Source organism: Silurus aristotelis (genome assembly GCF_946808225.1).
Source record: "Silurus aristotelis genome assembly, chromosome: 24".
NCBI lineage: Eukaryota > Metazoa > Chordata > Actinopteri > Siluriformes > Siluridae > Silurus > Silurus aristotelis.
This window is the reverse complement of record NC_139597.1, coordinates 2476817-2495133: the sequence shown is the minus strand read 5'-3', so window position 1 is coordinate 2495133 and position 18317 is coordinate 2476817. Positions and strand designations below refer to the sequence as shown.

Sequence of the window (18317 nt, the reverse complement as noted above, 5' to 3'; positions counted from 1 at the left end):
ATCGGCAAGGTGATCAAGAACAGATGGCCACTCTGAAAGAGCTCCAGCATTTCTCTGTGGAGAGAGGAGACCATGTATGGTAGAGTGGCCAGACGGAAGCCACTTCTCAGTAAAAGGCACATGACAGCCTGCCTGGATTTTAACAAAAGGCATCTGAAGGACTCCCAAACCAGGAGAAACAAAGATTGAACTCTTTGGCCTGCTTGTCAAACGTCATGGAATCTGGAGGAAACCAGGCACCGCTCATCACCTGGCCAATACCATCCCTACATGGAAGCATGGTGGTGGCAGCATCATGCTGTGGAGATGGTTTTTTGTGGTGACGCTCCCTTTATTTATTTATTTCTATTTTTAATACATTTGCAAAGATTTCAAACAAACTTCTTTCATGTTGTCATTGTGGGGTATTTGATTGTAGAATTTTGAGAAAAAATAATCTATTTTGGAATAAAGCTGCAACATAACAAAATGTGGAGAAAGTGAAGCTCTGTGAAAACTTTCTTGATGTACTGTATAAATAGCGAAAATATATTTTTCATATTACAGTAATCCCGTTTACCGTGGTGGTTACGCTCCAAAACCGCCCGCGATAAACGAAAAACCGTAATAAACGAACGCCACCACAAAAATGCTATTTCACGTATACAGTACTGTACTGTAACATTTAATAACTATTCTATTTTTATTAATTAATTTCATTACTTTAACATTAAACTCCATAAAAACAATTCCCTATAAGTTTTTGGGATATGGTGCTCTCCACAAGAGACCGAAAAAAATGTATACTGTATATGATTTTATTCTTGATATATTTCTGAATAAGTTCAAATTCAGTAAAACTATTTTACTTCTCAAAATGATAATGATAATTGATTTGTGTTTTTTAAAACCAGAACTATGGCATTAAATAATCACAAATGCGCATGACTTGGTTTGGAATTTACGAATAATGAAGCTGTAAATACTCAATAGACATCATAGTGAAGAATCCCATCACTTTTATTTGCATTAATAGTCGAGCACGTGCTAAAAGCTGTGGTGGGGCGGTTGGGTCACATGATCTGGGTGACGGGACACTGATCAGCCTGATCCAGGAACAGTGTCTGGAACATGTGGTTGTAGAAGTTGGGGTGGTACAGGCAGGCCCGGGCGCAGTCCGGATTAAAATTCACCTCTAGAATCTGAGGCTGCATGATTCGATTTCCTGAGAAGAAGAGAAGGAGAAGATGAAAAACCACGAATTCGTTTATCGTGAATAAGCGAAAGCACAAAATATCAAATATATTGTAAAATCTCCCAGCTTGTTAGGAAGCTGGGGTCAAAGCTAAAGTTGCAGGGGAGGAAAATTCCCGGGAAAATTTCCGGACAGTTTCTGGGAAGTTTATCTGGGGAATTTTGGAAATATTCCAAGTTGAACACTTACCGGGAATTTATGGGAATTCATTCGAAATTTGGGGAAAATTAATATAAACTGTATCACAGACAGATATAAATATTAAATTTGGTCATAAGATGACGCATGCAAACTAAAACAGATTTAAACATTTTTTTGACTAATTTAATTGTTAGTAAAATTATTAAATTCAGATGGACATTTTATTTTATATTTCGTATTATAATTCCTACATTCTGTAATGTCCATTGTAAAAAGCGCTATAGAAATACACTCGGATTGAATGGAACTGTGCAGTCAGTGTTATAGATCTGATATCTGAATGCTGATTTATGTATTATATTCTATTGTATTACATTATTATACGCTTGTACAGACAGTGCAAACATTTTAACGAGAAAGAAGCGCTACTTTGTTTTGTGTACAAAGCAAAGTGCAATGAGTGTAACGGTGTGTAACAGTGTGTAACACCTCCTTCAGCTTGGTCCCATTTCAGCATAAGGTCGATGGCGTAGATCGCTCTGGAGGACGGATAGGCGCCGATTCCGTATGGTGCAGGGCGAGAAGACGCTGCCTGAAAGAGCTCCGCAAAAGATTTGAAAATATCCCTCTGGTGTATGTAAACACACACACACACACACACACACACACAAACATACACACACACACAGATGTATTAGTCTTTGGTTTTGGATTTTTATCGACCAGCACATAGTAGCTGAGTGGAATGTTCCTGGTCAGATTGGACTTGAGAGTAGTTCTAATACTTCAAGAAATGTGCAGACGAAGTGAAACCACAGGCCTGACCAGTATGATCATCACATACAGGTGAAGTGGGTCCGGATTATTATTATTATTTTTCCTGAGACTTACCTCCACCTCTTTCCATGGATAATCCGCGTACTGCTTTTCGAACATGGGAATGAACTCGTCATAGTGGAGCTTTAAGAACCAGACAGACAGAAAAATAGGCGGCATCACAATATTATTATTACTGCCATTAACTAATCAGCAGTTTGCAACTGAGAAACATGCAACATTAGGTGACCAAAAGTATTGGGACCCCCGGCTTTTCCACCCATATGTGCTTCTTCCCCAAACTGTTACCACAAATTCTGAGGCACACAATTGTACAGGACGTCTGTAGATGTAGTAGCATTGATTTGTCCCCGTCATGTGAGTACTAGGAGACCCAAACCTGTTCCAGCATGACAATACCCTGTGCACAAAGCCAGCTCCATGAAGATCTGCTTTACATGGGTTGGAGAGGAAGCTCTTATTCTATAGAGCTCCAACCCTATTCAGCATGATGAATGTGAACACTGACTGCACCCCAGGACTCAACTAACATCAGTACCTGACTTTACTAACACCCTTATAGCTGAATGAGCACAAATCATCTCCACAATATGAGAGATGAAATTATAAGAAACAGAATAAATCATGTGACACTGGAACCCTAAACGCAATGCTACGATGGCGTACGTGGTGCTGGCAACATTCTCCCGCTAATACACACAACATAATGATCTGCAGGTTGCTTCAATAATCGCTGAGGATGAAGGTTCCTCGTGCCGATGGTCTACGCTCTCACCTGTTTCAGCTGGACACCTTCGGCATAGTTCATCACCGTGTAGTGCTTCTGATAATCGTCGAAATGATCCAGAGAGAACGGCCTGCAGAGGGAGAGGAAGAGGGAGAGAGAGAGAGAGAGAGAGAGAGAGAGAGAGAGAGAGAGAGAGAGAGAGAGAATAATTTTTAATGCTAAGTATGATGGGTTGCACTTACAAGGAATTAGTCATGGCGTGCTGGTGCTATAAAAATATAAAAAAAATGACTAAATGAATGAATACGGTATTATTTTAAATATATGTTGTAGGCTGTATTGCTCAATAAAATATATTTTTATAATCTAAAATATATTTCATTCAAACCAAAATATCATAAATATATTTTAGGGTCAAGAAAATAAATTTTCAACTTTACATTAGAATAAGGATGGAGATCAAAGTATTATTTAAAATCTTCAGAGCAATAGTTCTGTTTTCATGAAATCCTGTAATTCTGGATTTTTTGGGAGACGAGATGATGAAGATGGAGGTTTTGAGGCAGCCTGGCATCTGGCATATCTCCAGGAAAGTGTTGAAGATGTCTTTAAAGACTGGAGAAAGCTGATCAGCACAGAACTTCAGAGGGTTGATTTGTGAACAGAGTCTGGTCCATCAGAGGTCGTGTCTCATAGAGACACTCTCCAGGTCTCCACGTCTCTCTCCAGGACTGTTTTGGTGTGAGGCTGTGCAGAGGCCTCACACTGCTGTGGTGGGGGAGGTGAAGCTGATGTGTGATGTTGCAGAGGAGAATGAGAAAAGGAGGAGGGATAGTGGGAGTGAGGGATTAAGTGAATTATCACACTGCACCTATGGTGTAAATCAGCACGACCCTTCTGTATTTTCACTTTGCTGGCTAAACAGGATACACCAGATCGTGTGTGTGTGTGTGTGTGTGTGTGTGTGTGTGTGTGTGTGTGTGTGTGTGTGTGTGTGTGAGAAAGGCAGAGTGTGTGACCTGTTGGCAAAACGAAGCCAGAAGACGTTGTAAGCGTAAAGTCTCAGAGGCTTCACGGAGCGCAGCAGCACCATGTAACGGATGTCGAACTTCACCATGCCGACCTCCTCTCTGTCAAACAATACAGGGTCCTCCAGGTACATACACACCACCTGACAAAAACACACACAATCCCTTTTCACACTCTCAGACCAAGGATGTATAAACCATTTACATTATAACAATACACATTGAGATCTTGAGCACCTACATACTTTTTTACCATCATAAATCTGTCCCTAAAAGTTTATTCGGTGAGGAAAAAAAAAACTCTGTGAGACTTCATAAGGAAGAAAACAGCAGAAAAAGCACCACTAAAAGTCTGAGTGCAATGAATACAAGAGACACTTTAGCTCAGCGGTCCCCAACCTTTTTTGAGCCACGCACTGGTTTAATGTCAGACAATATTTTCCCGGCCCGGCCTTTAAAGTGTGACTGATTAATACAACACAATAAAATTATACGACGATAAAAACTGGTATTTTCTAAATATAATATTAAACGTGAATCCACTGTGGTGTTTTTTTGGTCATTTTGCTCGCTTGGGGGTTTGAATTTAGCGGTAATGTATTATGTGTTAGCGGCCGGAGCCCCTTTAAGAAGGTAGTGGATGGAGGTAAGACATGTGACCGAGGGAGGAATCTTCACATGCATCAGGAGTGAGTCATAGACAGATGTGATGGAGAGAATCCGGTCATTCTCCAAAATAAAACATCATTTTAACAATCAGATAATAAATAAAACGGAAATACTGTAAGTTATGTATTCTTTCTGTGCGGCCCGGTACCAATTAACCCACGGACCCGTGCCGGGGGTTGGGGAGAGCACAGCTTTAGCCAACATTTGTCTGTGAATAGAATGTTGGCTTTCCGTACGAAGTAATCGTTACCTCAGATTTTATGAAATATCTCCTCTAAAAAGGAACAATAATAGAATCTTGACAAATCCAATATTAACACCTATAAGAGCTCTTTGTTTTATACAGAAGATTTAGTGTAAGAAGGAGAACAGGAGAGAAGATGTGATTAGACTCCCTCACCGCCACAGTCAAACAGTTGGAAGCTTAATGGTTTGGAGCAGAGAAGGTTCCAGAAAGTGAAAGAAATCCTGAACCAACATGGCTCCCATTCCAAACTTCAATACCATGAAGTTCCGTCTGGACTGCGGCTCATGTAGCGTCTGGGTAGGATCATTTGTGTATCAGCTGGATTTAATGTCCCTGGCATTCCTTTTAACCTTAAACATCTGCATATTAATCACAGAATGGGCCCCAAAGTTTACACTTATATTGGGGGGTTTCATGCCACAGTGTCATACCCCCACACAAAAAGACACAAAACAGATCTAGCTGACTTCAAAAGAACATTCAAATGATAAGGTAGTCCAATCTTTTGGACTCTTGTTTAGCAACAAAGCCAATACAAGTAACCGTTTTACCAACTATTTAAATGCATAATTGAGTTTAAGTTTCTTTATTAAGGTGAATTTAAATTCCTTGATGATTCTCAGTTAGGTTGTCCTTTTCTTCCTTTCTTCTCTTTTTCTTCTCTTTCTCCCTCTACATATTTATAACTTCCAGTTCTCTTTATGTACAGTACAGACCAAAAGTTTGGACACACCTTCTCATTCAAAGAGTTTTCTTTATTTTCATGACTATGAAAATTGTAGAGTCACACTGAAGGCATCAAGGGCTATTTGACCAAGAAGGAGAGTGATGGGGTGCTGCACCAGATGATCTGGCCTCCACAGTCACCGGACCTGAACCCAATCGAGATGGTTTAGGGGTGAGCTGGACCGCAGAGTGAAGGCAAAAGGGCCAACAAGTGCCAAGCATCTCTCGGGGAACTCCTTCAAGACTGTTGGAAGACCATTTCAGGTGACTACCTCTTGAAGCTCATCAAGAGAATGCCAAGAGTGTGCAAAGCAGTAATCAAAGCAAAAGGTGGCTACTTTGAAGAACCTAGAATATGACATTTTTCAGTTGTTTCACACTTTTTTTGTTATGTATATAATTCCATATATAATTCCACATGTGTTCATTCATAGTTTTGATGCCTTCAGTGTGAATCTACAATTTTCATGGTCATGAAAATAAAAAAAAAACTATTTGAATGAGAAGGTGTGTCCAAACTTTTGGTCTGTACTGTATGCTTGTGTAGTTTAGTTCTGTTTTACGTAGTCTCATTCATTAAATGCTTTATGTCCATATGTGATTGTCTATGAGTGACGCCCAAATTTCAAGGTCACTGGATACTTTGATCTTGCTTCATGATAAAATACTTGTACGGTATAGAGTAAAGGGAGGGCGGTGGCGTGTCTTTCTTGGCCGGGGACATAAGGATAAGGAGGACATATCCAATGAGTGAAGAGGACCTTTGGCAGGTTTCTAGAGGCACAGGAAAGTAGTCCAGCTGAATGTTTGGAGAAACGAGCTGTTATTCACGCTAGGAGTCTTTGGAATAAAAATTAAGTGTAGCATCTGGACATTTATACATTTATCTGGTCAAAGTAAATCTTCATGCCGTTACATGACCTAATTTGTTGTACAGAAACCAAAGGAACATGCACGTGTCTCTTAAAAAACAAAAACAAACACCTTTGGAGTGCTTTCCCTCTGCCGAACGATGTAGTCGAGGTTGTTAGTGATGTGTGTATCCAAACCTCTGGCCAGGTTCCAGGGCTTACAGATCCAGTGATTATCTTCTCCTCTATAAGAGAACACATTTCTCACACACTGGACAAGAACATAAACATGAAACACAATATTTCACTGCAATTCTACTTGATTTTATTCGATTAATATTTCGATTATATTTTGTTACACTATTTTTTATTCTTTATGACATTTGGCAGATGCCCTTATCCAGAGCGACTTGCATTTATCTCATTAAAAAAAATTGAGCAGCTTTGGGGTAAAGGGCCTTTCTCAGGGGCCCAGGAATGGCAACTTGGTATGGCTGGGATTTTAACTCACTGTGTTCAATCATCTCTGGTAGCATCGTTCCTTCTTTGATTCGATATTGAAAGCAGAAAAAAGGGACAACTACTTGTTGTAGGCAAAATAACCTAAAAATGTCTGTGTACACTATTAGAAATTCGCCTCATTTAGAGTTTCTTGCCATCTTAGATTGTGTCTTTGAGTTAAATAATTAGTGTGAACTTATTATACACTATAAATGTAATATAAAGCGCTTGATTAAATCTATTTATATCATAATCAAACATATTTAGCGTATTTACTCCAGGCAAAATGATACTAACACAGAGTAGAATAGGGCTCGACTGAGGCTATAAGAGTGCCTGTAAAATAAAGCAACCACGTAGGAGGCACATTTAGGCATGTTTATTGGGATAAAAGAGCCTGTAGGCCATGACAGTTGGAGAAGATATAAGAAAATAATTAGGGTCAGAATAAGGTGAACTCATTGGAGGAAAAATAATGGTTGGGGGAAAGAACGGAGGCGGTAGGTGGATTAAAGGGGACTATTTTGAGGGTGATAAATAAAGTATAAATATATGCATTAAAAAAATTCTTACTTGTAAACAGAGCAAATTTTAAAATTTCTTGATACCACCTTGTATGTTGTCCTAGTTTAAATCATATTATATTTCATTTGTACAAACGGCTCCAGAGTGGACATGGACATTTCCTCCTCAGAAAACAGCACCAATCAGATTTCTATTTACTTCACAATGTTAGGATTGGACGTTCAATTGAAAATATCATGCTTTAGCGCATTGGTCCTCAGCCCCCATGTTAATTGGTACCGGGCCGCCTAGAAAGAATACATAACTTACATTATTTCCGTTTTATTTATTATCTGATTCTGAACGTTTTATTTTGGAAAATGACCGGATTCACATCTGTCTATGACTCACTCTTGATACATGTCATGATGCCTCGGTCACATGACTTACCTCCATCCACTACCTTCTTAAAGGGGCTGCTTGTAAGCTTTTAATTCTTATATTCATTTAATGTAGAAAGTGAATAATCCATTTTCTTTCTTTTTTTGCTCTGATTTAATTAAGGAAAAATCCATATACTCTTTAATGAAATCAAAAGAAAGTGTCGTAATTCATTCTATTTTTCAAATATGATATAAAAAAACAATTAAAAAAAAGCGACACAATTTTATCAACCCTAACCTGGAAGTACAAAGGAATCTAATTGGCAGAAGCTTCTCTTCTGATTTTCTTAGAACAAACTTCAACTTTATAGCAAATCTTCCGGTTTTCTGCTAAAACGATCTCATCTCAAACAGCTGCATGCATTTTACTAAAAGATGTGGTGCTACAGCGCCTTGCAAAATCATGCATGGAAAACACATGCATATTTCACCTGTTTATATGCAAAGAAACTTGGAAAAAGGCAAAAATACACAAGAATTGGACAGCGAATGGGTGGAAGAAAGTTCTGTGGAGATTTTTGTCTCGAACAGAAGAATTTGAGATGGCAAACAGGAGAGTAGATGTTCAAGATGAATTCATCAGACAACAAAAGTCTCTTGGAACTTTTCTCTCTGGGTTAACTCTTCTATAGTATTGGTCCTGTTTCCTTATACAGTAAAGAATGAAGACACTGGATCCAAGTGGAGGGACATGCATTTCACACCGCGACCTTCAGTGGTGTCCCGTCTGAATCAAGACATGAATCTAATAAAGCGAGAATGAATGTCATCACCAAAGCAAGAAACCCAAAGAAGACAATTCAACACGTCTCCTTTCACTGTAGCCACAGCAGCACCACACGCATACATCACCTCTAGCAGAAGTGTCGACATTCACACCATAAAATCACAAAAAACACAATACAAACTGGGATTTCTGTGCATTTTCACTCTACATTACTGTTTTCCTGAGGATTTGAAATGAGGGCAAAATTGTACATTTTTGTTCAAATCAACAGTTTAAAACAAAAAAGCTTCACAACTGTTTTGGCCGACTTTTCCTCACGATGTCCAGCTTTTCTTGAAAAGTCAATAAAAAAAAAAACAGCTATCAAATCCACACAAATATTTGTGGATAGGCTTGTGCCAAAGACGCAGGTTTGCGAGCTCTGACTAGTGCGCTCTCTGGCCATCCAATCAAAGGGCGTGAAAATGCAGACGTTATCGGATGCCTGCTAGATGGCCTCGTTGTCGCCAACTCGTAATCTGATAGGTTAAAGCAACAGCTTCATTTTATTTAAACCTACTGTTGATTTTGAATGGCTGGAGGCAGATCTCTTGACCCCGGCAACACGTGACTGCCAAAATCCGATTGGCTAGAACTCTAACATAAACGTATACTGCTGGAAGAAGCCTAAATAAGAGAACAGCTATGAAAGTAAGAGAATGGGCTACTGAGAATCATTTACATACTCATGGACAATAAATATATTAAAACGTAAGTCGGTCATTCTGATCCTGAATGTTTGTGGATTTATGCTAATACAGCTCTAGTTTTTCATGTTTTATTACCAAATAAGGAATAGTTTTACCTCAGACTTTGTCCTTTCTTTCTATACACAAAAAAACTGAACAGTATTGAATAATAAATATGGTATTGAATAAACTCAGATATCTGACCTCTGCTGCCTCTGTAGGTAATATTTGACAAACTGTGGGAGCTCTGTCTGAAGATTGAAGGTCATGGGAAGCCACAATGGTGTGTGTCCTCCTCGCCTTGCTCTCCGTGATACCGATGCCAGGCAGTCCTTAGTGGTTAAGACCGTCTCACAGGGGAACTGGTTCAGCAGGACATGAGCTCGCGCCTCGCTCAGCTTCCTATCAGCACACCAACGTGTCAAACTTCAAGCATTTGTCTTCTAGTTGTCACGATATACACACACACACACACACACAATATATATATATATATATATATATATATATATATATATATATATATATATATATATATATATATATATATATTAGACATATACACACACACACACACACACACACACACACACACACACACACACACACACACACATACTTATAGTCACGGATGTGAGAATACATCCAGAGTATGTCAGCTTCATCCTCACTCTCAGTGAAATCGAATTGTGGATGCCTCAGGTGGTCCAGAACTTGCTTCATCTCTGTGTATACCCTGTTTCACAAACACACACACACACACACACACACGCACACAAACTGTAAGTAGTAAAAAAAAAAACAAAAAAAAAACCCGAACTACACAATATTGCATTCAATCAGCACTATAAGAACAAACAAATGGATGTGGACACCTGACCTTAAGACTGCTCTGTGTATCCCATTCCACATTTAGTTTCATACGCCCCATGATGCTCTGCACAACTTATGGGTGGAACGTCTATTATGACGGAAACATTCGCTCGCTGCAGTGTCACTACTTGTTAAACTTTTTGCTCTCAATTCCAAACTTATTTCTCACCATTCCGACATTTTTCTTTCGCAATTCTGACATTTTTCTAACAACTAAGACGTACCTTGAGCTATCACTTCTGTTCTCGCTATAATGTTAAAATGTAACATATGTTAGAGCAGAATGGAGCTCAGGCTACAATGGCTCCGTTTGCTCTGTCCAGGTACATTTACATTTGCGGCATTTGGCAGAATCGGTACGGCACGGATCAGTTTGTGAAACCACGCCTAAAATAGTCCTAATTCTATCCAATATTTAATCCAATATATTATCCATTGTTTTACATATTGATATATTGTTTGTAGTCTATTTCATTTTCAATGTGTAAAGCTTTCTGATACTACAGATGGGGGTGATGCTGCAGATTCGCTAGTCGGAATTGCGAGAAGTAAAGTCGGAATTTGCGAGAAATAAAGTCGGAATTGGCAGAAAAAAGTCGGAATTGTGAAAAATAAAGTCAGACATGCTTGAAATAAGTCAGTATTTCAAGTAATAGTTTTGTTTTTGTTTTTTTTATGTGGCTGAATCAGGATTTTGTAGAGAAACAGGTGGATAATAACAGAAAGAAATACTTCTAGGTCTAGGCCAAAGATCGTTAAAATACCCAAATATTACACAGCCACCAAATTTTTCTTCAAATATTTTAACACTCTGCATATGAAGTAGCATTAACTATGCAAAAATGGCAGAAAATGTAAAAGTTTCCTGTTTCATACATGGTGTGAAGATTTTCATTACAATTCTAGACGGAATTTCTTTCCACCAGACGCATACAGATGCAAATGGAGAAGCAGCAGTATCATTCTTTGAGACTACTCGTTCTTCTGAGTGACAAAGAGATTCAGTTGAATGAATCGTTCATGAATGGCCAATCAATAAATCACATATAAAAGACTTAGTACAGAACACCAGGACCAAATTCCTAGGCTGTTTATAACCCCCCAACCTCTGGCTTATTGTGTAGGAACATTGACATATCCACAGCAAAAGCTCCAAAAGCCTCCTCACACATCCACTGGTGTTGACCATCTTTCAGGTTGTTCCCTCTTATTAATGCCAAACCCAGAAAATAAAGAGTTCTTTACGAACAAAAACAAACAAACAGCATAGGAGCCCACAAGAAAATGGAGGAAGAGCTCATACCACTATGAGAGGAATTTAAAAAGGTATCTGTGGTTCCTTGCATTGAACGATCCCTGCATAATTTCTGGAGATTATGTTAGTAAGAAGGTCCTGTAGCAGTATCTGGCACAAGTGTGGAAATCTGACTTACTTTAATACTTTCCCATCAGGCACGCTGTAGGCTTGGGTTTCTCCTGGGAGCTTCTCTTTGTTCTCCTGTAAAATGGTCTTAAGAGATAAGAAATCAGAAGAATTAGATGTCATAATATAAAGACATTAGAACTGGCAAAATATGAATCAGATAATCTCTAATGAAGATAACATTATTAATATTGTGCCCATTATCCAGTTTAATAACAGTAGTGTTCCCGAAAAAAATAAAAAATCCAGACATAGCACTCCATGTAAAATAGTACTGAACTTTATTAAAAAATATTTATTAAAAATAAATCAATAAAAAAGTAGAAAATCATGAAAATGTGCTAAATGAAATAAATATATTACTAAATAAATACTGAGAAAAATAAAAGACTTGAACTCAAACAAAAAGTAACACGCCAAATACTGTAAATAGTTACATTTAAAATGAATTTAAAAAAATTTTAAAAAACAGCGGCATGTGGTGTCAGTGATTCCCCTCTAGAAGCCGCTCCCGTATTGTATAACGCAGCCCGGAAAAACTATCTGTGTGGATTTTTGCAGATAGTTCCAGCAATCAACCACTGGTGCTGATCGACAAAACCGATTAATCGGTCGCCCTTTCGAGACCATTGTCTGATTTTCATGGTCCAACCCCTGCCATTCTGATTAAATACTAAGTGAATGATAAATTATGATATTCCTTCATCTATACGTAGCTTCAATCATGCGATTCCATACACAGCACTACGGAGACGAGGCGTGTCCTGAGATTCACGAAGAATACAGATTAACATGGCAGAGGTAGAGCTGTAACTTCCTGGAGACACAACAGGAAAAGGAAGTTTTGGGGTTTTTTTTGCACTACAAAGGCGTGTTTGTGAAAAGGCCATAGGTTAGAAGTCAGAAGGCACATAAGTAAATTGATGATTTGCTGTCTGTCTGAACCAAAGAAATAGTCTGTTTGCGATTACTCAATGAGACGCACCTCGTAGTAAATGTCGGCAGGCTCTACTGTCTCCTCACTCACACCGTCCAAGTTGGCGGGAAACCACGGTAACAGCCGACACTCCCTCACCAGGTGATCGGGTTCTCCGTAACAGTAATCCCTCGTCACCTCATCTTGAGAAGATCAAAATCATGTGACCTTTTTTTAAAAAAATTTACAACCTGAAACTTTTACTCTCATGAGAACGAAGAGCATTGTTCCATCCGATGCAGCTTTAGTGTAGCGCTACAAAGACTCCCAGACATTCTCTTTCTGTCTGTCTATTAATTCATTACAATCTCTGAGACCATAAAGACAAAGAGTGACCAATAAGATGCTTTTTTTCCCCCATAGATTATTCACCATTGAAAGAAAAGTAGCTTCCGTAAATGAGAATAAAAGATTGTGTGTATGTGTGTGTATGTGTATACCTCCGTTTTCCAGATCCTGAAGAGGCCAGAGTATAGAATACGCCATCTGTTGAGCTGCGTAAAACAGAGGAGCCATGCAGCAGGACGGCTGGGAAGAGTGCTGCACCCGGGAGCCAAACTCATCCATTATATACCAGACAGGCACCTTCTCCTCTGCAGACTGCAACACACACAATCAGATTATTACACTATAATATATAATATACTATTTTATATATATATATATATATATATATATATATATATATATATATATATATATATGTGTGTGTGTGTGTGTATATATATATATATATATATATATATATATATATATATATATATATATATATATATATATATATATATATATACATATATATACACATACATACATACATACATACATACACAGAACCAGATGGAAATTTGGAGTCTTTAATGGATTTTGAAACACACTGGCATGTTTCTTTTGTGTCTGTTCTACAAAACTAAGTAAGCCAAAAAGAGTTCTACAGTAAATGAGTGGAATGTGACAGAAGATGTGATCAGATGTGACCAGAGTTAAACCTGGAGGTGGAAGCTTAACAGTTTGGGGTTGTTTTAGAGCAGGAAAGGTTGGAGACTTATTCTGGAAAAACCCAACATGGCTCCCATTCCATACTTCAACACCATGTGAATCCGTCTGGACTGCGGCTCATCGGATCAGACTTCACTCTCACACGAAGAAGACAAGCCGAAGCGTACGTCCGAGTTCTATTAGAGTTATTTATAGAGCAAACAGTCGTCTGGAGTGATATCTATCATGGAATCGCCCGCCCTGTCACTGCACCTAAATCAGTTTTACAAGAGGCACGGCAAAGTATTGCAGCTGAATGATTGGAGAAACGAACCGTCCAGATGCAGAGAGTGTGTACAGCTGTTGAAAATGAAAATAAAAGTTCCGTACATTTATTTGTTCGGTCAAAGGAATTCTGTACACTGTTACATAGAAATAAAAGGAACTTGAATGCGTCTTAAAAACCATAAAGGACTCGGTATGTCCAAAGATTTGACAGGCCGTCTATATAATGGCGTGGCATACTCGATTTTGATTGGATAAATGATGATTAAAATCATATAATCATTTAAATGGTACCAGTTTTAATTAACCCTCAGACTGAAAGAAAATGAGATGCTTGTAGGAGAAGGACTGTTTATAGCTGCCATAAGGTAAGTGACAACATCAACCAGCTTGTTTTGTGAATGAGCCACAACAATAAAAATCTGTTTTTATCAAATTGACATGGGTCACTTTTACACTAGTGATGCTCCAACAATATCACCAAATAATATTCATTCATCTGACTGTCTGATTTAACTGTCTAATCTCTATCAAGTGGCACTGAACCCCATGACTGTGTATTTATATTAATAGCTTTAAGCTGATCAATCACATAACATCTGTCCACCCGTTTCATATTCTGTTGCTCTCATCGGATTTTGTGACTTAAACATGTCTGGGAAATATGTTCTGTTCTTTTTAAGTAAAAAGGTGTTATATTTTCTAGATCCTCCTCATATCCAGTCCATGGCATACCCCCTGAGAGAGCTGATAGGTCTGATTAAACTTCCACATGTTGTCCAGGACCAGATCCACGATCACAGGATCAGGAGCTTCACCATGGAAAGGTATTTCCATCAGACTGGCCATTCGGATCAACAGTCCAGGAACCTCGATTAGCTGCTGCCTGGCGCTTTCTACCCGATAGGTCCATGCATGATCCACCAGAAACACACTGCAGCCAAGAAAATATAAAAAGGAGTAAAAAAACATGTTTATCACCTGTCTGGTCCTAAGTGGATTTAAAAATAACTACATTAATTAAAAATGTATTATATGAATATGTATTTCTCTGCCAAAGTTCGAACGGTGGACTGTTCTGTGACTGTGAAGTAAAGAGATGAGGAATTGGGTGAAGTGATGCAGGAATTGTTCCTCAGGTGATGAGACTGACATGGATGAGAAAAACAGCAATGCAGCAGTAGTACTTCCGTTAAAAAAAAATACAAATAAAAGAGATAGATAGATAGATAGATAGATAGATAGATAGATAGATAGATAGATAGATAGATAGATAGATAGATAGATAGATAGATAGATAGATAGATAGACAAACAGACATGCAGGGAGACATACAGACAGACAGACAAGCACAGACAGACAGACAGACAGACAGACAGTCATGGCCAACTGAGACATGAACAAACAAATTCAGTAACAAGACAAAGACTAAAGTACAGAATCCAGGGTTGTGATGTCAAAGCTTCAGGCTTCAGAAACAAAGTCATACTATTCCATTAAAGAGTCCAAAGTTACAGCACAAACACAGCCTTTTAATACTCTTTTTACAGTCTTCATAACAACTCTTAGTCTTATAGTCTTAACAACTCTTATCGATGATGACCTCATCCCTAATTTTTTATTTGACTACAGGTACGCCATCTGCCACCATTATCTCTAAAACGTACGCTACTTTCTCCTTCTAAGATCTAATGTGGCAGAGATCTTTTATCTTTATTCTATTATTTTAATAATCAGCCCTGTACCGGCCCGATCCAGGACTCCCCTGTGTTGGAAGTGGTGCTGGAAAAGAAACTACTGACCTTGAGTGGATATACTGGGTGCATTGTTCTTTGGTTATACTGAGTGGTAGAAATATTAAAAAGTAATACAAGTAGAAAAAACACTGTGAAATGTGATACAATAAGTAATACAATAAAATTATAAATAATGTGATATGTGCTAAGGATAATATAAATGTGCTACAAAAAATACCATAATAGACAGAGAGACATTTTATTCACACATGCACACTATATAATAACTTGTGTTTTTTTTAAGTCACAATATTTATAAATCCCTATAGAAAGTCTTTATTGTCATCAATCAGTACATACATATATATATATATATATATACACGCACACATTATGTTGCCAAAAGTATTGGGTCACCTGGTCATCAGTACGGTATGTGATTTTTTCCAATTTGCTCTTCTAATTCCCTCCACTCTTCTTGGAAGATGTTCCACTAGGTTTTGTTGTGTGCTAATAGATATTTGTGTTCATCAGCCACAAGAGTGTTACAAAAGGCAGGTACTGATGTAGGTAAGGAGATTTGGGGTGCAGTCAGCGTTCACATTCATCCCAAAGGTGTTCAGTAGGGATGAGATCAGAGCTCTATAGCAGGAGATCTTCCTCTCCAAAGCATGTAAAGCAGATCTTCAATGTGCTCACTTTGTGCACAGGGGCATCGCCATGCTGGAGCAAGTTTGAGTTTCCAAGTTCAATTGAATGCTAAATTGTATTATAGCGCCATCTAAAGCCGTCCTGTACGATTGAGTGCCTCCAGATTTGTGGTAACAGTTTGGAAAAGAACCACATAGAGCAGGAAAGAGGAGATGTCCCAATACTTTTGGAAATATAGTGTAAATCTCTCATCTGCTCCCAATACGGGCACAGCAGAACATCCATCTCCAGCATCTTTAACTCGTCCATCAACAACCTCCAGCTCCGCCTCCTGTCTTATGGTCAATGCCATTAATTATGAAGGTAAATTTTAATAATGATCATTACAATTATTTCAAACAAACCCATTTTGGATTGAAATTTGTATATGACAAGTGTGTGGATAAAAGTAGTAATAATAATAATTATTCATATTATAATAGTGTTCTGAGTGCACAAGCAGAACAGGGAACACCATCACATGCAGAGAGAACTACGGTTCTCCTTCTTCCCTACAAAACTTTGGCGTCGCACTTGCAGACCCCGAGAGACCTACGTACTTCCTTCAAAACTGAGGGATTATGGGTTCAGGGTGGTTCTTCCTCTTTTTTTTTTTTTTTTTTTTTACTTAGGTCTCATTGATTAGGTTACATAAGTATTTCTACATTTATTTTCTTATCTTACATTTATTTTATCCATACAGCTGAGTACCTATGGGATTAAGGGCCTTTCTCAGCGGCCAAAAACGTGACAGCTTGGTGTGTCTGGGGGTTGAACTCACAACCTTTGGATCCAAAGTCCAATAACCACTTAGCTACTGCCTCCACAAGTCAGTCTGGATGCGGGATTAGAAAGAGTGATGGCATTTATTAGACGATGTTCTACACCACGACTTATAATGATCTCATTGCTCAAGGAGTGGAGAGTGCTGGGATTTGATCTCATGACCTTCTGACCAAAAGGACAATCTCTTAACAACCTGATATGCACATTACTGTGTAGGGAAATTATACAGACCCACCTCCGAATCAGATCGCTTTCCAGTAACTAAAAGCCCTGAAGTATGTTCTTCATTCCGGTCCACAACTGGGGTGTTGGTTGATGGACCAGGTTGGTGCCCACTGTGGTCCAGAATGAAGGAAACACTCCAAGGCTTGTGTTTTTTTTTTTTTTTTTATGCGATCAGCTTCAGAGTGACCACAGTAGCTCCAGTTCTCATGGTGCTGTCTGACACCACCTTGGCCTTGATCAATTCCCTGCCATGGAACTTTACATACATCATGGTGGTAGACACAAGCTTTTAGCGCCCTCACCTGGTCGGATCAGAGGCTTGCAGGCCACTTTCTCGAGTCACAATCACTTTATACAACTCCTCATGACCAGGGTTGGAGGTTCTCCGTACTTCTTCATCCTCCACAATCTCTTCCTGTTCCACGCGCATGATCCCGAAAGCATCTCCGGCATCGAACACCTTCAACACGAACACACACACACACACACACACACACACACACACACACACACACACACACACACACACACACACACACACACACACACTGTAACCTGCACATTCAGAATCAGGTGTTTATAACTTTTCTTTTTCATTATTCACCTCGTGCTTGAGTTTATAATGCAGACTTTTCCAGTACAAAGGCGGAATTCGAGCCGCTTTCAGAGCACCAGTGTGCAGATCCAGAAACACTCTATACTCCTCCTCTTCTTCTTCTTCTTCTCCTCTATTTACAGTTCTGCTCTCCATGATTCCTGACAGCTCGCAGCCTCCTGGTCGGACCAGGACCCCACGTGTACGGCGCTGTGCTGCAATGCATCACGGGAGTGACAGTTCAAAGGGACAGAAAAAAAATACGTATAAGAGATGTTTTTTTTGGGTTCATTTTTATTTAATTTATTGTTTTTGTGGTTGTTTTCGTTTATTTATTGATTGATTTCTGTTTTTATTTCAGCAGTAAGTCGCGTAATCAGGGAACGT

At 38.8% G+C, this 18317-nt stretch overlaps 1 protein-coding gene across 1 annotated transcript; it reads right to left on the bottom strand.

The window, feature by feature from the left end:
* Window positions 1–981: 981 nt before the first annotated feature.
* ttll12 (tubulin tyrosine ligase-like family, member 12) lies at window positions 982–18086 on the bottom strand (the record flags this gene model as incomplete). Its single annotated transcript, XM_083527994.1, has 14 exons — window positions 982–1204; window positions 1865–2003; window positions 2267–2335; window positions 2988–3069; window positions 3959–4110; window positions 6594–6705; window positions 9568–9765; window positions 9983–10099; window positions 11670–11746; window positions 12645–12778; window positions 13076–13235; window positions 14634–14832; window positions 17638–17795; window positions 17940–18086. 14 exons carry the CDS (start codon window positions 18084–18086, stop codon window positions 1053–1055), a joined length of 1896 nt encoding a protein of 631 aa, XP_083384120.1. The 3' UTR covers window positions 982–1052.
* Window positions 18087–18317: the final 231 nt, after the last annotated feature.